The sequence below is a fragment of the Nannospalax galili genome, unplaced genomic scaffold, assembly GCF_000622305.1.
Source record: "Nannospalax galili isolate Female #2095 unplaced genomic scaffold, S.galili_v1.0 scaffold389, whole genome shotgun sequence".
Lineage (NCBI taxonomy): Eukaryota > Metazoa > Chordata > Mammalia > Rodentia > Spalacidae > Nannospalax > Nannospalax galili.
The window spans coordinates 315,564-338,319 of record NW_008360310.1 but is presented as its reverse complement, the minus strand read 5'-3'; the positions used below and the strand labels follow the sequence as shown (position 1 = coordinate 338,319).

General features: G+C 46.3%; 2 protein-coding genes across 4 annotated transcripts in view; one reads left to right on the top strand and one right to left on the bottom strand.

Annotated features, from left to right (window-relative positions):
* The window catches only part of Paip2b (poly(A) binding protein interacting protein 2B), a 47,547-nt gene extending 35,899 nt beyond the window's left edge, over positions 1-11,648 (top strand). The window contains exons 3-5 of one of the 3 annotated variants that reach the window (XR_003848023.1): positions 4,666-4,842; positions 6,232-6,366; positions 6,663-11,648. Coding sequence is in view for 1 of the 3 variants with exons in the window: in XM_008824699.3 (XP_008822921.1) it covers positions 4,666-4,842; positions 6,232-6,288 (234 nt within the window). In the remaining 2 variants the exon portion in view is untranslated. Of the gene's footprint in view, positions 1-4,665; positions 4,843-6,231 lie in introns of all 3 variants that reach the window. The other 2 variants (XR_003848022.1, XM_008824699.3) reach the window with 2 other exon arrangements.
* A 2,026-nt stretch (positions 11,649-13,674) lies between these two features.
* Positions 13,675-21,550, bottom strand: Nagk (N-acetylglucosamine kinase). Its single transcript, XM_008824698.3, has 10 exons — positions 21,314-21,550; positions 19,719-19,803; positions 19,477-19,575; positions 18,622-18,763; positions 17,509-17,619; positions 16,817-16,929; positions 16,035-16,122; positions 15,127-15,224; positions 14,619-14,697; positions 13,675-13,972 (listed from the first exon to the last, which is right to left on the bottom strand). Exons 1-10 carry the CDS (start codon positions 21,340-21,342, stop codon positions 13,785-13,787), a joined length of 1,032 nt encoding a protein of 343 aa, XP_008822920.1. The 5' UTR covers positions 21,343-21,550; the 3' UTR covers positions 13,675-13,784.
* Positions 21,551-22,756: the final 1,206 nt, after the last annotated feature.

The window sequence follows — 22,756 nt, the reverse complement described above, 5'->3', positions numbered from 1 at the left end:
CAGTTTAAAGTCTATTTTGTCCGATATTAGGATTGCTACGCCTGCTTTTTTCTTAGTGCCATTTGCTTGGTATATTTTGTTCCATCCTTTCAGTTTGAGATAGTGTCTGTCCTTGAAAGTGAGATGAGTTTCTTGCAGACAAAAAAAGATGGGTTTTGTTTCTTAATCCATTCACCTAGTCTATGTCTTTTGACTGGGATGTTCAGTCTATTAATATTTAAAATTATTAATGAAAGATGAGTATTGAATCCTGTCATTTTTATTTCTGTTTATATTCTTAATATAACTGTACTTTTCCACCGTTATACCTTCATTGAAGTTCTTTCTGCAATCCCTTGGGTATAGTCGTTCCTTTCTTCAGCACTTTGTATTGCTTCCAGAACTCTCTGTAGGGATGGTTTTGTGAACATGAATTCCTTCAGCCTATTTATGTCATGGAAGATTTTTCTTTCACCTTTGACTATAATAGACATTTTGGCTTGGTATAGTAATCTGAGTTGGCATTTGTGGTCATTTAAAACTGGGAATGCTTTGGTCCAGGCTCTTCTGGCTTTCATAGTTTGCACTGAAAAGTCAGCAGTAAGTCCTTTATATGTGACTTGTTTTTCTTTTGCAGCTTTCAGTATTGTCTCTTTTTTTTTTTTTGTAGGTTTGTTTACTATGTTGTACTGTGGAGAGTTTCTTTTCTGGTCCCGTCTGTTTGGTGTTCTATATGCTTCTTGTATTTTTATGGGCATGTCTTTCTTTAATTTTGGGAAATTTTCTTCCAGTTTCTTTTCTGTTCCTGTCTGTTTGGTGTTCTGTATGCTTCTTGTATTTGTATGGGCATGTCTTTTTTTAATTTTGGGAAATTTTCTTCTACAATCCTGTTGAAGATGTGGTCTATGCCATTATCTTTATCTTGGGATTCTTCTCCTTCCTGTATGCCTATGAGTTGTAAGTTTGGTCTTTTTATGGTGTCACACAATTCCTGGATATTCCATTCTTGTGCTTTCTTGAATTTTTCATAATATTTGCTTGAGTGGTCTATTTCGTCCACTTTATCTTCCAGTCTTGATATTCTGTTTTCCATTTTGTTCATCCTATTGGTACGGCTTTCTTCTGTCGTTTCTAATTGGCTGAGTGTTTCACTTCCTTCTTCATTTCAGCCTGAGTATTCTTCAGTATTTCTAACTCTTTTCTGAATTCATTCAGAAGTTTATCCCTATCTTCCTTCAGTTCTTTGATTTCTTTGTATGTGTCTTGTTTAAATTCACTGAATTCTTTTATCATGTTTATGAGTTCCATGTCCTGCATTATCTCTAGGGGGTTCTCACCTCTAGAGGACTATTGGTATTTGGTGGGGATATGTTAATTTGGTTTTTCATGTTATTTTTTTCTCTGTGATTTTGACATGTGAATTTCTTTTGTAGTTTCTGATTCTTGTGTGAGACTCAAGCCTTCAAGTTTAGGTCTGCTTCTTTTTGTGAACTTTATGTGTCTTTGTGGTTTACTTTTTGAGCATGAAAAGCTGGCTCCTCTAAGCCTCCTGTTCTCTTTTGATTTTATATTGGAGTGGTCAGATTGCTTTTGTCTTCAAGAGTTCCCACAGAGGCCCAAGTCAGATGTGGAACAGAGGCTCTCAGGCTTTCTCCTAAGGTCAGGATCCCTCCAGGAAAGATTTTAGCCTCAGGAATTTCAGGCTTGTACTGGCCTGGGAGCCGGGCCCAGGAAAGATGCTGGTCTAGGGCAGCTGGTGGCCATGCCACCCAGAGATGCAAAGGAAGATGGGGCCAGGAAACGGTCCCAGAGGCTCCTTGGGACTGCACTGAGGAGCTGGGTTGGTCCGGATGCAAAGGATCAGGAAAAGGAAAAGTCAGTCCCGTAGGCCAGCAAAGAGGCTGGCAGGTCGTGCAGGCCCAGGGAAGTAGAAGGAGGTGAGGGCAGGGCCCTCTGAGGGCTCCTGGGACCTGAGAAGGAACTGAGTTGGTCTGGATGTAAAGGATCGGGAAGCAGTGGTGGTTCCCCAGGTGTCTGGGGCACCAAGACAAGCAATGGGACAGGACCCAGGCTAGGAGGAGAGACCGGCGCAGAGATGGGAGCGTGAATGAGGTTGGGGTGTCAAGCTGTGGAGGGCGCCATCGACTTACCCCGGAGAGAGAGGCCTGTGGGCAGGAGAGAGGCCTGGGAGTCGTGCAGGCCCAGGGAAGCAGAGCATATTAATTCATTTTTTTGAGGCAGAGTGTTTCAATAAATACAGAGCTCACTGACTGACTGATTAGCTAGCCTGGCTGGCCACTCAGTCTCTTGCAATCTGTTTCTGCCTCCCAACACTGTGATTATAGTTGTGCTCTCTCATGCCTAGTTTATGTGGGTGCTAGGCATCTGACTTAGGTCTTCATGTGTACAGCAGCCACTTTACCCACTGAGCTATCTCCGTAGCCCCATTATTGATTTTTTGAAAAAAAATATTCATTGAAAGATGGGTGTGGTGGTATATGCCTATAATCCAGCACTTGCAAGGTAGAGGTAAGATGATCAGGGGTTCAAGGTTAACCTGGGGTGTGTAAGACTGTCTCCAAAACTTTTGTTGTTGTATGAGTATGAGGCTCATACAGTGAGATTGAAAATGTCATTTTGAGGGGAGAAAGACTAAGTACTAATTAAGGTGTATGATGGTACACACCTGTAATCACAGGAATTGGGAGGTAAAGGCAAGAGGATCAGGAGTTTATGGTCAGCTTCAGCTAAATAGTAAGTTTGAACCCAACCTGGATTACATGAGACCCTGAGATAAACAGATAACAGCAACAAAAAAACTATCTCAGAAAGTATGACTTAGCAGCCTGAAGAAATGGCTCAGCAGTTCACAGTGCTTGCTTCTCTTGGCAGAGGACTGGAGTTCATGTCCCAGCACTCATGTCAGGCAGCTCATAACCATAAATAACTTCAGCTCCAGGAAATCTGACAACCTTTTCTACCCTCTACGGGCACTTGTATTCATGTACACATACCCATCCCCCAACATGTGTAATTAAAAATATATTTTTTTTTCTTTTTAAAGAATGAGCCAGGCATGGTGGCACACGCCTTTAATCCTAGCACTTAGGAGGCAGAGGCAGGCAAATCTCTGTGAGATTGAGGCCAGCCTGGTCTGCATAGTGAGTTCCAGGCCAGTTGGGGCTCCAGGGAGACCGTGTCTTAAATAACAATAAGACAATGGGAAAAAATCAGATTAAAAAAGAATGTATAACTCAGGAAAGTAGGGAAGAATTCTCATCAGATGAAACATGATATTTATGTTTGTGAATGGCTTACATTTACACACAAAAATTGATAAGGGGCTAGAGAAATGGCTCAGCGGTTAAGAGCACTGACTGCTCTTGCAGAGGACCCGAGTTTGATTCCCAGAACCCACATGGTGGCTAACAACCATCTGTAACTCTAGTTCCAGGGAATCTGATGCCCTCTTCTCACCTCTGTAGATATGCACAACACAGGTGCATTTACATACATGCAGGCAATATACTCATACACAAAAATAGAATAAAATATTTTTATAAAATTAAAGATTGAAGAGATTAAAAAAAAAACCTTGGATTAAGCAGGGGAGGCAAAAAATAATTATATGCACTTTGTAGGATATTTTGTCCCTGATTAACCATACTGTAAAGATTTAGAAAAATGGAAAATGCTTAGTGACTCTTCAGATACTTCTTACTGGAAGTTTTTTTTTTTTTTTTTTTCTTTTTTTTGGTTTTTTGTTGTTGTTGTTATTATTATTGTTTTATTGTACTGTAAGCTCTTGTCATTTTCCCCCTGGGTGCCTGATAAAAAGTCAGGAGAGAGCCGGGTGTGGTGGTGCAGGCCTTTAATCCTAGCATCCAGGAGGTAAAGGCAGGCAGATCTCTGAGAGCCCCAGGCCAGCATGGACCACATAGTGAGCTCCAGGCCAGCTGAAGCTACAGGGAGATCCTTATTATTGTTTTATTGTACTGTAAGCTCTTGTCATTTTCCCCCTGGGTGCCTGATAAAAAGTCAGGAGAGAGCCGGGTGCGGTGGTGCAGGCCTTTAATCCTAGCATCCAGGAGGTAAAGGCAGGCAGATCTCTGAGAGCCCCAGGCCAGCATGGACCACATAGTGAGCTCCAGGCCAGCTGAAGCTACAGGGAGATCCTGCCTCAAAAAGATCCAAAAAAAAAAAAAAAGTCAGGAGAGGGATAGGGGAGTGGGAGAGGGAGGGATTACATTTCAGACACAAAGCCATAAATCTTGTGGCTTAGATTTAAAACGTGTGAGCAATTACAAATTTGAGATACTCTTAATCCAGGTGTGCTGGAAACATGCCTGTAATTTCACCATTTGGGAGGTGGCAAGAGGAACAGAAAGTGAAGTGAGGCTATAACCTCAAACCTCAAAGCCCCCAGTGATTCCTCCATCAAGACTCTACCTCCTAAACCTCCCCAAACAGTGCTACTAACTGGGAACCAAGTTTTCAATTCATGAGTGTATGGGGGATAGTTCTCACTCAAATGATAACACAGTCATTAGAAGAGTCTTTAGCTCTCCTGTCTGATGATTCTGAGCTGCAGAGAGAAGACTTTTGAAGGGAAGGGGTGGGGGAACCTTAGAAGAAGGGATGAGTCCTCTGGGGCAGTACATTTGAGCTGCTCCTCTCTGCTGGCAGGTGGAGGAGGAATTGCAGGAGCAAGACTTCTTGGACCGCTGTTTCCAAGAGATGCTAGATGAAGAGGACCAGGACTGGTTTATCCCAGCACGAGACCTGCCTCAGGCTGTGGGACACTTGCAACAGCAGTTAAACTCACTAACAGTCAGTGACAGTCATGAATCTGAAGATATTTTGGTAAGAACCGTTAGTTCACATGTAACATACTGACAGGATTGTGGGGTTTGGAGTCACAGATGCTCTGTGTGGCCCTACATACTGCATCAAGTCTCTGGAGCCACTCAGCTGTCATGTCTTCACTCCTCAGATGGGCATCCTGATGGGTTCCATGAAGCCATGTTGCTCCTCAGCACTGTAAAACGGTTTGCCATCAGCTTTCATTTATCTGATGCACTGAGTTGGGATAAAAATTTGAGGTTTGGATTCAGTGGACCATTAACTATTGTCTTTCTTGTCTACCGTCCTATTTTTTTCTTTTTCTTTTATTCTTTTTTCGAGACAGGGTCTCTGTAGCCCTAGCTGACCTGGAACTCACTATGTAGACTCAGGCTGGCCTGGAACTCATAAAGATCCACCTGCCTCTGCCTCCCAGGTGCTGGGATGAAGGCTTGTGCCACCACGCCCGGCCTTTCTCTTTTACTGTCTGTGAAGCTGGTTGGTAAGAATCATTCTATTATAAAAACTTTCTGTTCCTATCAAGAGGAACACATTTCTGACAGGCCATTTTCCACTTCCATTACACAAGAGAAGTGAGTTCTCTGATGTCAGAATTCCGTGAACATTGTATTTCCCTTACAGCTCATGTCCTGAGTTATTGCCCTGCAGTGAGCTGAGATTCAGGGTATTCACAAGAGCACCAATGAGTACAGAAAGATGAGAAAAAATAGAGATTCTTTGACTTCATGGAATACTGTTTTTCACTAAGTTATGAATCTGTTCAGTGAATGAAAATGCTCTTTGTGGAGTGAAACTTACAGGGAAAGTATCTTGGAGGGAATGGAGTGGGAAGCAGGAAGGAGGAGGAGCCTGGTCAGGGTGAATAATTAGGAACCTCTAAGACCAGTCCATCAGTGACAGCCTGAGGCCCTGCAAAGAATCATCTTCTCTTTTTTTGCAAGGCTGGGGATTTGAACCTAGAGCCTTATGCATGCTAGACAAGTACTCTACCACTGAGCTGCATCCCTAGCCTGAAAATAAACTTTAAAGTGCAATATGACATGAAAGCAGACAGAAGGCTATTTGGGTAGGGAGAGACAAGAGAGGAGGAATATGATATATTATATATATATATATATATATATGATGCATATATTTAATGTTATGATGAAGGCCCAGTGTGGTAGGTAGCACATGGTTTTAATCCCAGCACTCTGGAGGTAGAGGCAACCTGGTTTACATAGTGAGTTATAGGACAGCTAGGGTGACATAATGAGACCTTGTCTCAAAAAAAAAAGTTTTAATAAGACTCATTATTTTCTATGCTAACCAAATTAATAAATTTTTTAATGATGAAAAAGAAACTACAGCTTGCTTTGAGATAATATTATCTCTTGGTTCTTATTTCAGAGCAAAAGTAACCTAAACCCAGATGCCAAGGAGTTTATTCCAGGAGTGAAGTACTGAGCTGACAGAAGTTACCAGAAGGACTTGTCTGTCCCCAGACCTTGGGCACAGAAAGGCAGAGCTGAAGGGGGTGGTAAGGTATGCAGACAGCTGGGTTGGGTTGGGAAAGGGTTAGCTGGACACTGACTGAAGTAACTGAAGTGCTCCATGTGGCTTGCCACGCCTCTTAGTACTGGGCTTCCGCTGACTGGCTTAGAGCACTTTCCCATTTTGTTTTGTTATGGTTTTTTTGTGAGCTCCTTGGAGTTAAGGAACCCGCAGTTGTTTTTTCCTTGTCAGGAATGTTCTGCTGTCTGTGTTAAAGCAAAATAAGCTGCTCAAGGAAAGTGGTATTTAAGAAATACCCCCTTCTTGCCCTGCATTGTACCTACCAGGAATGAGGAACACCTGGAGAGCTACTTGAGGAGTCTGTGAAGCTGGTTGGTAAGAGAAGCTGAAGGAGCTGAGGATGAAAGTCAGACCATGAGTTCAGTTCCCATGACCTCTGGCATTTCCATAATGAACTGGGTTACCAATGGCCCACTAAGCCCTTGTCTCCCTGCCCTGAACCCCATACAAGAAAACACAGACTTAAAAGTTCTTGGCTGAATGTAACTTTGAACGGATGGAAGTTGTATGTCAGAGAGGAGGGTTTGGTGGTAATTGTCCATTACTGCTGTCCTGATGTGGTACTGCGTGCAGCTGCTGTCACTCATCATTTATAAGGTGATAGATCTGTAGAGCTGCTTTGCCATCTTGATCCTCATGAAATCTACTCCCAGCTCCTTTCCACCACAGCTCTACTTGGCAAAAGTCCACCAACCCTCATTTCTGGCCATAACCGTGAGCCTGGAGAAATCCTTGAATTATGTTAGTTATGTCTTGAATCTGTTTGGACAGATTTTGTTTTGTTCCCAAATCCAGTCAATACCTGGCTCTCTGTCTTAATTCCCTGAAAAAGATTTCTGTACTTTTTCAAGGAAATACATTTTTCTGGGTACTATCAAGTAGTTCAGTTCCATTTGGATGCTTCTTCTGCCTTACAGAATGATGCCAGGGAACTCAGCACGGAGAAGAGTACCTGGCCCTCCATGTGCTTCAAACTGTTATGGAGTGTTACTGCTCCCACTTGGGTGAAAGAGTGAGCATCCTGTCCTAACTGGACTTCCCAGACAGGGACTTGCAGAGGCCTGACAGTGTTATGGTCTCTGTGTGACTGCCATTGTGCTGTGTGATAAGTCTGGAAGGGAAAGATCATGCAACTTCAAATAAAGTCAGTGTCAGTTTAGCATGCATATATGTGACTGAGGTTGGAATGAAAGGACTGGTATCTAGAAAGTTGAAATTTTTAACTTTTTCTTATTATCTCCTTTGCTGACTTGATTTTTTTGGTTTTGTTTTGGTGCCAGGGATGGGATACCCAGGACTTCACTAAGCTAGGTAAGCCCTACCTTGAGCTGTGTCCCACCCTTCCGTGTTGACTTGTAGGCAACCCTAGGCTGATTGAAACACAAACCTCCATCTTTTTCCTTGTTTCAAGCTCATAGGATAGTATCTCCTGAAGATGACCTTCCTGCTCAGGTCATATCATAGGAGAGTAGCTCAGGAACTTGGACAGACAGACAGACAGACAGACAGACAGACACACACACACACACACACACACACACACGATTCCTATAGCCTGTTGGGAGGTCAGAATACTGAAGACTGTTGGAAATGTGTTGGGATTGGAGAAACTGGGTGTCTCCATCAGAGTACAGTGCACTCTCCTTTGACCACTGGGCTGGAAAGTTCTGTGCAAGCTTGAGGAGTCCTTGTTCCATCCTGAAGTTTAGCTCTCTAGAAGCCAGAGTAGGCCAAGCTGCTAGATGTGGTCTGAGAGGCTCATCCTACCTCCTGCTGTATTAGCTCATTTTATTTGAATGTTAGTCTTCAGCCTGGTTTCACAAGGTATATTTGATTAGTACTATAATGCTGCTGAATGTGCCTGGAAACTGGAGAGGCAATGTACTGGCCCCAAGCTTGAGAAGCAGCCAGTGAGGTGATCTGTGCTTAACCAGTAGAATGCCTTAGGCTTCCAGTGCTTCCTTCTGTGGCCCAGCTCTTCTGTTGTCTAAATTGTGCCCCAGACCACAGGCTCAGCCCTAGTTAGCTTACCAACTTAATAGAAAAGTCTTGTGGGACTTGTAGACCTAGGGGCAAGCTAGGAACATCTGTATCCAACTTCTCTGAAGCCCTAAGCCAGGCTATACATCATTACCTTTCGGTGGTGAGACGTGTCTATAAGTCATCATTTTGATGTTGAATTTAAGCCACTATTTTTTTTTCAACTATGAGTTTAATAGAGCACAGAATTTTTTTTTTTTTTCAAACAGTCTGGTTGCTAATCTGGCTGGTCTCAGGATTCATTTGTTAGAGACTAAGTTCTGGTTATTGTGGTTATTTGACCCTGAAACTTCATGATGAAAATTATTTCTCTCTCTCTTCAGGGGATGGAGAGAATGAAGGAAAGCCTTTTCAGGCATTTTAGACTACTAGAAATCTGAGGAGGTAGCCCAGGCCTGGGTGTTATAGTTCTGGTTCTGGGGCTAGTTTCTGTCATAGAGTACTCGACTTTTTAAATCATATAAGCAAACCAGAAAAATCTAAAGTCTGGGTTTTTTTTTTTAATTGAACCCAGGACCTCAGATAAGCACTACCACTGAGCTTTGTGGTTTAGATGTGAGGATGGGAACCCATTAGAGGTCTGACAAACTTGACTAAAATTGACTAAAATTTGGAATTGCACACCCAGTGGGAAAGCCTATTTTAGCTACTCTTCTCCCAGAGAACAGGGACACTTTGTCAAATGGAGAGAGAACAGGAGGGCTGATGTGTGTAGCAGGCACCCTGACTGCCTGCCTGTCTATGGTTGCCATAGGACTTAATGCCCCAGGAATGGTCAGTCCTGGTGGTTGTTTGGTACAGTGGGTAAGCATCTCCACCACCTGTTCTGGTGCCTTGAGGATTTCACCACAGACTTGATCAGTCTCAACTTGAAAGGAGGTGGGGTTCTTTCTCCCATTTTTAAACTCCCTTGTAGAAGCTGCTGCTGGTGACAGGAACTGAATGTAAATCTGCTCAAGGAAACATTAAAGTTGACTGTACCACCCCACCCACTGCTGGTTTGGGGTAGTCTACTTTTCCTGAGAGTCAAGGAAATAGTACACCTGGCTACTGTTCTCTGTTGGGGGTCAACATCTTTTTGTTTTGAGTCAGGGCCTTGATGTGTAGTTCAGGATGAACTTGAACTTCTGATCCTCCTGGCTCAGCCTCCTCCGTGCCAGGTTTAATAATGTACAGTTACTTTCATTTCAGTGCTGAGCATCAAATCAGAGATTTCATGTTAAACAGGTATTCTACCAGTGAACTACATCCCTAGCCTCCAAAATGTATTTCCTATTAAAACAGAAAATGTTTCACTCTAAATCCACACTAAGAGCTCTCTCATGCCAATTGTGAGCCAACAGCGATAAAAAATGGGGTCCTAACTTAAAAGTGAAACTGCTTTGGGCTGGGGATGTAGTTCAGTGGTAGTGCTTGCCCAGCAGCACTTCTATCACCCTATATTCAATCTCAATACTCAAAACATACTCTAATGATGCATATTGTACAAATCATGAACCTCATTCAAGTCACTGACTTTAGTAGTGTTCTTTGGTGCTGGAGCAATAACCAGTTTCATCCCTTCAATAAAACCCTTCATGCTTTCAGTCAGGGTTCACAGCTGCAGTTGCCATAAGCCATGCTGTCTGCACATGTACCTTTCATGCAGTGGAGTCGGTCACTCTGTGGTCTTTCATTTAGCATGTTTTTAAGGTGTGTTTTCATTGCTGGGCAGTTTCCCATTGTTGAATATGCTGCATTTTGTCAGCAGAGAGCCCTTTAAACTTCCTGTGGTCTACATGGAACCCTCCAAATACAGGATTCACAGGGAGCTGCTGTGTCATCCAATCTATAGGAGCTTCAGCCACTGCAGAATTTTTTTTATAATTTTGCAAGTTTTTTGTAAGGAGCCTTTGTGCTGTCCACTACACATCAGGACTTTTGAAGCATCTGATAAGTCCATTTAACAGAGAGCATGTGAGTAGACATGGAAGTGAAACTTTACTATTTCTCCCAGACCAGATGTGGGATCTCTGGATTTTCTACAGACAATAGTGTCCCCAGGTACTGGAAGGTTGTGCAGGCTCTGCTGGATACATGTGTGGGAAAAGAGGGGCGATGGTGGGGGCAAAGAGGGCCAATGGTGCAGGTGGAAGATCGAGTGCAGCCTGTGGAACCAAAAGCCCAAAGGAGGTCTGCCTGGCCCAGCAGCTGTGTGGGTACCCACAGTGAGGTGCCAATGCCTGGAAGCCAGGCACCCCCAGCTGACCCAGGTCTAGACTTTGTACCTTTATCCCTGTTACAAGTATTTAAGAACTCGTTTCCCTCACCACCCCACCCCCCACACTACAAATTACCTAGCAGTTACTAATATTTCTTGGGGAAGGGATAAGGCTTTAAAATTATAATTTTCATTAAAGCATCAGAAGTAGGGAAGGGTTACTTTAAAATTTTGTTCTACAGACTGAATGGCAGTTGTTGAAAATCTCAATATTGAGAATAAAGTGCACTTGGAGTGGAACCTTTGTAAGCTTGGGCCACTGTCACCACAGGGGTCTGGGTGTGATGTGGAGGTTTTCTCCAGATGGATCAGTTGCCTAGTTTCCCTTCCAAGTAGGATTACAAAGGAGCATCGCCTGTGTCTAGGAGTCCCATCTTTGCTTTCTCTGTGCCCTTTGGAAAAGGTGTGACATATCTTTTAGGCTGTTACAAAAATCAGAACTTTAAAATGTGCACTCAGCACTGTGGCTCCAGCTAGAAAGAAAACTAATTTTTCTGTTTGGCAAAGTCAGCTTCTCCCTAGAAAACAAAAGGATTTGGTAGCTGTCTTTCAATTCTGATAAGTCTGAAGGCCTGCTACACACCTTGCATCACCTTAGGCACAGGCTTTAGGGTTAAGTAGCTTGCTCTGAGGTTACACTTAGTGATATGCGTGCTAATAATTCACCCCACAGTGAGATTGAATTTGCCTATGAATTTAGGGGTTTTAGCATTTTGAGAGACCTCACCACCAGGCTAAGGCCCAGGCTTTGCTTTGAACCCTTATTACCTTCCCAGAATTAGGGAAGGAAATCTAGATTGACTCAACTATTCATAACTTGAGATACTATCATAGGCAGGTTACAGCCAACCTGTTAAGGGACGATGTGCTCATTCTTAAAGTTTCACCAAGTGAAACTGAAATGTATATTCAAATACAGACATTTAAAATGTGTAAGGGTTTGGTGGTTAAGAGCATTGGCTGCTCTTGCAGGGGACCTGGGTTTGGTTCCCAGCACCCATGTGGTAGCTAGCAACCCTGTTAACTCCACATTCAGGGGATCAGGCCTCCGTGAGCACTGCATGTGCATAGTGCACTTACATACATGCAGGCAAAACACCCATACACATAAAATTTTAATCTTGTAAGATGCATAGCTGCATTACTTTTCACTACCAACTGTAAAAGGATGTGCTCTATGGTACTGGAGACTGTATAGGGCCTCAAAGGTGAGTTGTAGCCCTAGCCCAAGGGTGTACCCTAATTAAAGAGTATTCATTATACCTAGAGGACATTCAGTAAATGTTGGCTGAATGGAGGGACCCATGAGGCTGTGCAACCCCTGGAGCTCACAGGTGAATGGAGACAGCCCTACTCAGAGCATGCTGCTGTCTTGCCATGGTTGGCACACAGGCACAGATACCCCAGAAGTGTAATTCCATGAGTCCCTAATAACTTGAGTAGAACAAAAATACACATTTGAAAGGGTACAGTCCATTTTCCTGTATCAAAGCCTGTGTACCAGCCTCACTAGAGACAATAAACAATTTAATCACCCCTACTGTGACAGGAAATAGGCACACATCTGTGTGCTTTTAGTGTTTGCCCAGCAAACCCAGGACCACTAAAAGAAAAAATGTTTCTTCAACTTTGCTATACTTCTTGCCCTGCTCTATGCCCTCCACTGTCCTATTGGAACTGTGGGCCTGACAACAGTAAGGGAGTGATAGCCCTAACTGAATCACAGAAGCAGGGCTCAGAATTTATGAAGTCATTTCACCAAAATGCACTTAACCACAGTCCTGAGAATGTTAAGAGCATAAAACCGAGCCCCCAGGCTCACTACTGACTGTCAGGCTGGCCCTCTAATCTTACCAAGTCAGGTACTAGACAGCTGCCATACTCTAAGGGTTTGATCTAAGCTGGATGTAAGGACAGAGGATTGTCCCTCCAGACCAGGAGGAGGGAGGGTTGTCCCTGCAAAACAGAAGAGACAAAGCTCCTGGTATAGCCCTGGACAAGAGCTGATGGGCTGAGTCAGGGCTATTCTGTTTCAGGTGAATGCTACACTGAATGAAACATCACCTGACTTGGACAAGGAAGCATCTAAGATCCCTTAGAGTCTAGTCAGAACCTAAGCAATGTGGGGTAAAACAAGAATAGCTGCTGGGCCTCTGCTGCAGAGATTACCTAAGATACTTAGTAGAAAGAAAACCCCAGCTGAGGTATAAGGATCATTTAAGCCCTGGAGTTAAGAGCCAGCAGGGGTACAAGAGTGAAACCGTCTCTTGAAGCAAAAAAGGGCAACTCTTACCTGTCATTCTCCCATCCTTGACCCACTTGGTCATATCCCTAGGGGTAAAGGGAGAGGAGAAAGAACTTAAATGCTAAAAAACACTCTAGAATTGATGCATATCCATGCCTTCTGTAATGGTTAATCCTAGATGTCAACTAGATGGATCTGGGATTAACTAAGAGACATACCTGAGCAGGTCTGCATTTTGTAGGATTAACCAAAAAGACCCTCCCCCAGAATTGACAGCACTTTTCATCAGCAGTGGCCCAGATATGAAGAGGTCTGAAGGAAAAGTGCCATGCTGTAACCAGAGCCAGGCAACCTAGTTAAGCAGTACCTACTTAGCCTTCTTGGCCCTCAGCAATTCATTCATACAAGAAACAAAATGCCCTGTGCTTGCTTATGGTTACCAAATGCTATGAGGTCAAAACTGAGACTAGCTGCATCCTAGCCCCTAAATTCTACTGGGAGTCTTGGGAGAAGGTGTGATACATCTCAGGTCACTCCCTGGGAGGGTCATAGGTTCCTGGCAACCACAAAGCATGTAGTAGGGGAATGCTCAGAGCAAGTGAGTCATCTACCCGAAAACCTGCTGAGTGCATACAGACCAAGCATCTGGGGCAGAGCTTTAAACTCTGAGCCTGCTAGGCTACCTGCTGAGGTGCTGAGGTCATGCACAGCAATGGACTTGATACCATCCAGCTGGGGAGAGGGTAAAGTGCGTTTATTTTCTTCCATATGTTTTGTTTTTTTTTAAGTCTCCCTTCTAACACCCAATGTCAGCTGTGCTTGGGCAGTGGGGCCAGGTAGTCCCTAGAAGGTGTGGGAGTAGAAGGCAATGGCGTTCATGCTGTAGTCCATGGGAAGGAGGTGTCCGATGTGCCTGGCCCCCAGGCTGGCACCCCCCAGTGCAGAAGAATGTCGCAGCTTCATTAAGGTGAAGCTAGAGAAGGAGTTCTGTGCCTGTAGTTCTCGGCCCTGGGTCAGCGCCAGGAGAAAGCCTGGAGGGAAGAAGATGAGGATGAGAAAAGACCAGCAGCTTATGTGGAGACTAATGGAGGAGGGGACACATGCTCAGACCACGGCTCTTCAGAAGAGGTGCTGGAGGGACTCACATGCCAAGTATCCAGCATATTGGGGCTCTAGAACAGCTGTGGGTCCTGGAGCCAAGAGCCCAAAGGACTTGCTTTCCCTTCATTTCCAGAGCATGCAACACCCAGAAGTCCTCAGTGCTGGAATCTAGTGGGTCCCCTGAGCTGTTTTAAGAATATCTAATGGAAACCATGCAACTGGCTGAGGCAAGGTTGCACACTAGGATGTTTACTTCCTTCTGGCCAGAATGATGGTGACTAAGGATTTTGCCACAGGTTACTGCGTGTGTTCAGAGCTCTAAGATTTGGCTCTAATTTTTAAAAAGTGATTAATCAATCATGTGGACTAGAGCATCTTTTCAGGAGTTCAAGAGCTAGAGATGGAACTCCATGGTAGAACACAGGCTTAATACCTTATGGTCTGTCCCCATCCAGGTCAAGAAGGCTGGATAGGACAGAGTAATGGGGCTCACAGCAGGCTGAAGGTCTCAGCCAAGGCCCCATTCACACTTCCTTTCCAGCCTGAGCCTCTGCCTTCACCCCTGCACAGACTCACCTTCCTTCAGCAGCTCCCAGCTCTTCCACACAGAGCCCACACACAGAATGGGGAGGCCAAGCTCCCCTTGGAACAAGACCTGGGAAGATAGGCAGAAAACGGATGCTGCAGACTGACCAAGCCGTACCAGTGCCTCGGGTGTTTCCCTAAAGTAACTCCCATCCAGACATTCTCCCTCTAGCCAGGAAACAGAAGGTGGACTCAAGCAAAGAAAAGCAAGGAGGAAAACAGGAGTCATGAAAGTGAGGCAGAGAAGGGAGAGGGTTAAACACCATCAGGGAGGATGGAGAGAAGGGAGGGGACAGCACTACAAGAAACCAATTTGCCACAAACAGATACAGATGGCACCCAATCAAAGGACTCTGCTATAGACTCAACTTTTCTCATACCATAATTTCATCTGAAATAGCATGCAAAATACACAGGGTTTGATGGGATGGTCCCATCACGAAAAGGATGAGCCAGACCTGGTCCAAGCCATCCACCTTCCCATCCTGCCTCAACTCACCGGGTCAATCTCAGGCAAAACTGCTACAACATGTCTGCCTAGCATCTCCCCAGCCTTCCTGAAGATGTATCGGGACAGGGGGTCTCCCTGCTGTGCACCTGAAGTGGGGAAGAGGAAAGAGCTGGAGAATACAGGAGGCAGCTTGCCCTAGCCAGTCTCTCCCTAGGTAAGGTGGCAAGCTCAGGCACATCTAGAAGTGGCCTCAATGTTAGGATGGATGCCCATGTCACAGCATGTGGTTAAGCAAGCTTCCACCCACCACTCCAAATACCTCCCCCTCCAGTGCCCTGGTGGTGCTAGTTCACTATGCCTTAAGAAGGGTGGCCCCCACCAGAGCACCTGGCACTAGGACTAGACTCTAATGACTTTTGTACCATGTTACTGTGACTGTTGCCATGAAATCTCGTAGCTCTGGGATTAAGGAACCCTTCCCAAGAAACCCACTGATAGTCCTGTTGGTGACCCTACCATGCTCTGCAGTGTCCTGTTGGCCAGCTCTGTTTCAAGCCTCAGTTCTGAGATAAACACATCATGAACTGCCCTGGGGAGCCCAAGTCAGAGCAAGCCTCACAGGGAGAAAACAGGGTACAGACATGTAGACTTCTCATGAAGTCAACAAATCTTCCTAAGCCCACCTTCTCCTAATTCTCCAAACTTGTTCAAAGGACAACAGCTTCATGAAGTTCTCAAACCCAGGCCTGCAGGTTGCACAAGCCACATGGCCACCAGGAAGAAAAAAAACAGGTAATCCAGTGCAGCCCTGCCCTCTGATTCCACCCCACCTACCACGTCCAAGGTGAGACACAGGACTCAGGTAATCCAGTGAGAGGCCCAGTGGCCGTAGGCCTGCCCTACTCTAGACATGCCTTTGGGGAACAAAACCAGATACAGCCCTGCCCCACTAGTACCTTCTGCAATTTTCCGGCAAAACCCAGCAAACCTGCATTTATCAAAGTCCCTATACAGGTATGTGAGGATTCCTAGCCGATCTGGCACCTGAAGGACACAGAAGACACAGGAGAGTCACTAGCCAAAAAGAAAACCCTCAGTCTACCACCCAAGCTAGCCCTCTTAATGTGTCTACTGACACAACTAGAACAGTTTTAGGGTGTTTTTTTTTTTTTTTTTTTTTTTTTTTTAGCTCTAGAAAGTATAGGGATTTCAGGATTCTCATTTGAGAAAAGTTTTGTTTTCCCCAATACAATATCACTGCTTGGAAAGATCGCTTTGGTTACACAATCTAAAGAATAGCACACTGCAGTGCTCCCTTGGGAGTCACAGCACACATTAGCAGACCAAAAGCCCCGAGAAGTACTGCAACCAAGAAATAGATAAACCCAAAACTCATCTACCACAAAAAGTTCTTCCTCCCACCAAGAATTTTACACATGTACATTTTATATTGGGGGGGTTAATCTGAGCATCTACACTACAAAAACAAAAGTGCTTTATACACTCATTTAGCTTTGCTAAATGTTTGTAAAAACAAGTAAAATTCCTAAGAACTGGCAGGCATGCTGGATCTGACTGCACTGCCCACACCACTCTGAATTCTGTCCTTACCCACCACCTCTCTACCTTGCTGCTCCTACATCCCTGGGGATCCCCAACCCTCTGCCCTGCAGCCCCTCCAGCATGGGAGTCCCTGGGTCCTATGCTAGGTGTACGTGACCACAGGGGCAAGCAGTACCTGGAAGTAGCTGAACATGGCCTGCTTGACATGACCAATATCATGAGGCGCCGCCTCCAGGTTGTCAATGGAGTCAAACACAATTTTCACAGCTTGGTGTGCAATCCAGTAGGCTGCCAGAAGCAGAGAGGGTGAAGAAGACAACCAGTCTTGGAGGCAGTTTCCTCACCAGGAAGGACTCTTAGCCCAAGAACAGTCAGAGATCTGTTTAGTGGTTCCTCATGGGGGAGGGAGGCTTTTAATCAAACTGCATCTAACTGGCTCAGACAAGAGAAAGCTGGTGGGGAGACTGAGTGGATGAGCCTGTATCATATCAGCTCCCAAAGACAAGGTCAGTCAGCTGTCACACATACCAGCAGTAACAGCATGACTCAGACCCAAAGGTGCCCATGGAAATATACCCATGCTGCCTCAAAAGAGGTGACAGTAGGAGGTGTTTCCACACCCTGTCCCCAGGCAGCTATAGCCTTCACAGTTTCAACCTTTCCTATAGGCCTTCAAAAGTCAACATAGGTAAGTCATGTCATCATGCCACAAATCTGAACTTGGCACAAGAGGCCACTGAGAAGCAAGACTGTAGCTCTGTGATCCTCTAACCACCACCCCTGAACTCCAGAACAGTCAGGTTCAGGAACTGTCCTAAGAGAGCCCAGAGGGCAGGAAGGGAAGGTCCAGGTCCTATGTGTGCTCACCTGAGCCCTCATCTCCCATCATATGGCCCCAGCCACCGCAGCCACTCTCGGAGCCATCTGGGTTGATGAGCCTGCAGTTGGAGCCTGTCCCAGAGATGAGCACGATCCCACCTGGGGAGAGGGCACAGGGTCTCAGTGTGGTCAAGGCCCCACACAGAACAGCAGCTTCCCATTGCAAAAGCGAGGACAGAAACCAGCCTCCCAGCTTGAACATCGTAGCTTGCTTTCTGTTCAGTGGAGGGCAGAGGGAACACAAGTCTGAACTCTTCAAGGGAATGTAGCTCTGTCAGCCAGGTTTCAGGTGACCCTGGCTTTACTGAGTGCCAACTATGTAAGACTACACCAGATATCGTTCTTACAGGGACAATCGGCACCCCAAGGTGCACAGTCATCCCTACTTCTACATACAGGAGGAAACTGAAACCCAAGAAAGACCCATAACTTCTCCAAGATGGAAGAACTGTCAAACCAGAACTGAGATTCAGTATTTAGTTATGGTTTTTTGAGACAGGGTCTCTCTACAGCCCCAGCTGGTCTGGAACTCGCTATATAAACTAGGCTGGCCTCCATCTCAGAGATCCACATGCTTCTGCCTCCTGAGTGCTGGGATTAAAGGTATGCACCACCATATCTGCCCCGTTTTATTTTTGAAAGAGGGTTTCACTGTACCCAGTTAAACCTAGTTGGCCTTGAACTTGCAGTGATCTGTCTGCCTGTTTCCTGAGTGCTGGGAAGTGGTGTGCACTGCCACACCAGTTTAGTGTTTTGTGGTGTCAAGATTCAAGCACTAATCTCAAGATAGCAGTATTCCACGTTAATCACTTTTGCCTCAGTTCCCCCCCAGCTTCTGCCCCCATGGGCTTCTTCCTCGGCAGTGGAACCATATGCTTGGCTTTACTCCTTGCTTCCCACCCAAACCTTTCCTGCCCTCCCTCCTCAGTCCCCTGGTCCCTGCTTTAGCAGGTACTGATGCTCATGAAAGGACAGCTGGGGGAATATGACAGTGGGTACCTTCCAGATATGTGTAAAGACAGGTTCTACCAACAATAGCTAAGGGGCTTTCCCCCACAAGAAAGCCTGTTCTTATCCTCACCCCTCCCTTCACCTCCTCACCATCTGGTGTAGCTGTGGCGATGGAGCCAGCAGCATCGGTAGTGATTAAGTAGTTTTCACTCAGGTAGGGAAATCGGTCCCTTAGCTCTTCCATCAGGCTCCTCACTGCATCCTCCTGCTCTCCACCACTGAGGGACAGACCCTAGGCCACAAGGGAGGGGACTGAGGTGAGCAAGGAGACGGGGCAGCCCGAACCCAGCTCCTTTCTCAACCCCTCCTCCTGACACCAGCCTCCTGCTCACCTATCTGGCAATACCCTGCTCATCCAGCCCAGCCCTCCACCCAACAATGACCCCTCAGAAGGCCATGCCTGCAGGAACAGCCTGGCCTGGGGATGAGTGCAAGAAATGGGGGATTCAGCAATACCATGTTTGGAAGACAGGCAAAGCAAGCAGCTTGGCTCAACATACATGGGGCTGGCTGTGCCTGTAACATCTCCTTTGCATATCTGGGGTGCAACCAGAGCCAGAGCAATCTGAGAGAAAAACCTGAGCTGGGAAGAACATTTAATGAGCTCTCCACTTTGGAATATAACACATTAATCTCACTTCCCCAGCAACTCTGAGTACCTACAGTTTCCAAATGAAGAAACAGGCTTAGAGAAGGTAACTGCCTTAAAAGTCACAAATTGTTGAGAAACAAAGCTGAGATTCAAACCAAGTTTCCAATCGATCTCTGGAGCCCTATGCTCTTACAACATACTCTCAGTTTGTAGGTGGCTTCTGAGACCTTAAGAATGGGCAAAATCATGGGCCTGGGTCCTCGAGGCCTTTCCCTCAACAGTCATCAAACTCATCTAGTCCACACTGGTGCCTCAGTGTTGCTGGCATAAGGCCCAGGCTCCAGCAGACTCACCAGGCTTCGAAGAGGTACCAGAGGATCCACCCCTGCTTTCTGTTTGGCCCTGTTCACCATCTCGTTGATCCTTTCCACACACTTGTCTGTGCCGATCAGCTGGCCCCAACAGGGAAGGAGGCGTTACAAAGGCTTGTAGGACTGTACCAGCTGCCATGAACCCCGGCCACCACCTCAACAGGAGTTACAGAGCACAAAATGAGAACCAAGCCCTCTGGTCCCCTCAGAAGTGTGGCTTTTACCCAGTGGTTTGTGCTCAGTCCATCTGCTTCTGCCAGGATCTGCCCATCCTCCGAGAGTAAAAGGACTTTGGACTGTGTGCCTCCCCTACAGAACACAAGAGGGTACTTAGTTTTATTCAGAAAAACTTGCAGGTGGAGCTAATCTTACACAGTCCCGTTGGGACTAGGGTTCAGTGTGGAGACAGCTTGGGCAAACCCAATCACCATTCCCAAACCCACCTCCAGTATGATGTCTGTTGCACTCTGGTAACTGACATGGTACTTGCTCATTCTTCCTTGGCTATGACCTACTTCCCCTGCAAGACTCATTCATCACCTGGACCCTCAAATTTCTCTGATGTGGGAAAACCCATACATTACTTAAGGCCCCTGGTTAGTACAGATCACTTTGCATCAAGAGTACATTAAGTTTTAGTGTCCGTTTCTCACATGAGTTCTGCTGGATGACAATCCAGAGAATTTCTCTACCCTCCTAACTAGCCAAGCCTGGCAGAAGCAACTTTTGCTAAACACAAGGGAGAACAGGAATCTCTTCACTCTGTAACAGCTAAGAGCAACTTTCAAGACCCAGCTCCAGCTGCGAAGGGCTTCAACACACCCTGTGAGAAATGCTGACCAGATGGCAGGGAGAAATTTATATAGACTTCAGCAATAAACCCTCCCAAGTTAAATCCTGGGTCTGTGGTGGTAGGATGTGTCCTACTGATCAGTACTTCCAGGAATGTCTTAGACACTGAAGATCAACTGATCAAACTCAAGGATGACATGAGTTTCAGGAGGCAAGTTAATGAATGGGGTGGCAAATTAAAAATCCGAAACAATTTCTTAAGAAACTTGAAAAACCGAGTTCTACTTTCTCTAGATGAATATAACAAAGCTAAGTGCAAAACCCTACACTGTAATGAAGTTTTTTGCTTATTCGTCACAAATACAAGGTGGAGATCCACCTTAACTCATGACAGAAGACTTTGTGGTCTGGAAGTCAGCAGTGAACTGTGGCAACTCTGACACAGGACTCACCTTCTACCATGTCCTGATTTTACACACCCAGATTTACAGAATGTTTATCATGCTCAGGTAAACCATCCCGCTCACCCTTGTCCTCGCTTTACATTTGTGGCAACTGAGGCCCAGAGAAGGCAGATGGTTCACTTACAGCCAAGCCCAGGAGCAGAGCTACTACCCAAAGTCTACCAGACCTGCATCTGAGCAGGGAATGCTGGAAGCGAAGGCCTGTAGAGGCAGGCGGCCACAGCGGAAGGTCCTGAGCATCAGGGCAGACCAGAGAAGACAGTGGACCCGCAGCTGCTCAGCCCCCAGGTTCTCTCTGTTACAAATCTCAGTCCTGGCTTCCGCTTCCTCCCCAAATCCCACCGCAACCCAGCAACTTCCTACTTGACACCTGTTCTGCACAACTCTCTCAGGGTCTGGAAACCCGGATGTTCAGGACACGCGGCTCGCCGCAGGGAAGTGCGGGATCCCTTTATTTGTGGAACACAAAAGCCCCGGGGCCGCTTCCTGCACACGCGCCGCGGCCCTGGAAGTGCGGCCACCGCCAGGCACCGCACCGGCCCGTGTTGCCCGTCCACGCTTACCCCTCCACGCCACCGTAGAGAGTGGCCATAGTGCCGTCGCTGCCGTGGGTCCCTCCGTGGCTACCTCACCCGCAGCAGCCGCTTCCCTCCCGCCGGCGTTCCGGTACCGCCCCACGTCACATGACCACTGGCCGCTCACGCCCAGAGTGGGCAGCACAGGCGGTCCTAGCTCCTTCGGCCTGCGGCTTTCAGCCCAGCGCTTCCCCACACGGGGGCTGAACCCTTAGCCGAGAGCCCGGAAGGGCAGGAAGGGCCCGCAGGACGCGACACCCGCCGCCTGTTCCGGAAGCTGCAGGCAGCCCCGCGGAGGCCTGTGGGGCGCGCTTAAGTTGAGGCATTCCCGGCGCTGGGCGAAAATGCCTGCGGTGCCCAGCCAGCGCCTGAGGACCGGAGCCTGCGATACCCAGTCTCTCCCCGAGGCTTCGGAGCCAGAAACGGAGAAGCGGGTTGCCCTGTCAACCCAGGGTTATGGGGTGTTAGAGACCAAACGTAGGACTTCCTGCGTTGCTAGCAAGCAGTCTACATTAAACCGAACCCAGCCCCCTTCTTTTGGACAGTGCCTCTGTGTAACTCAGACTGGCCTGAACACAATCCTCCTGCCTCAGTCTGCTCAGAGCTGGTATTCATGAATCTCTGTCGCCTCCAAGCCACCACCTGCTCCCCTATTCTAAAATGCACAATGGAAGGGAAGGAAGAAAGTAGTAAAGGGTCTGCGAGACAAGCTCCGTTCTTCCTTTGTCTCCTACAGGTGGTTCTGTGTGTCCTCTGGGAGGGCTGTCAGCTATCCTTGACATTTCAAGAACATCAAATATTGCCTCTTAGGGCTAGCCTGCCATTTGTCCAACCCCTGACCCCCCTTTCCTGCCCATCTGTAGAGAAATCTTGAACCAGGACCCTCATTCCCTGACAACTACCTAGCCCTGGTTTTCGAATTTTTTTTTATTATTTTTTGACACCAGGTCTCACATATCCCAGGCTGGTCTCAGACTCTTTGTGGCTGAGGATGACCTTGAACTCATTTGCATCCACCTCAGTGCTAGAATGTGAATTTGGTGTACACCTGCTTTTGAACCTGGATGAATGGAGTCTGTAACCTCATTTCTCATCTATTTGGGATAAAGCACAGACTGAAAAGAAAATCACTGCATAGAAGAGAAAATAGAGGTTCGGTTTTAGTGCCTGCCCGTTCTCATTCATACACATCAAAGCTGAAGATTATTAATCCAACATACATTTTTAGAATAACAGCTAATTCTGGTAGGATTCAAACTGAGCAGAAGTTTTGGCAGGGAAATGAAGTCATAGGTGAATTTTCTCTTTTGCTTATGTAATGAGTCTTGCAATCTACATGTGTGACAGCATTCAATTGTGCCTTTGTATTGCTTATTTTGTTGTGCAGGGTTTGGGTTTTGGTTTTGAGACATCTCAAAACTTGCAAGCTGG

What these genes read in the sequence shown, in the direction of transcription:
- Nagk (XM_008824698.3), bottom strand. Translation starts at nt 21,342, where the DNA reads ATGGCCACTCTCTACGGTGGCGTGGAGGG. An exon ending in TGGTACCTCTTCGAAGCCTG is followed by an intron (nt 18,764 to 19,476) that starts GTGAGTCTGCTG and finishes CTTGTGGCCTAG; the next exon opens with GGTCTGTCCCTCAGTGGTGG. An exon ending in GATGGGAGATGAGGGCTCAG is followed by an intron (nt 16,930 to 17,508) that starts GTGAGCACACAT and finishes TGCTTCTGGCAG; the next exon opens with CCTACTGGATTGCACACCAA.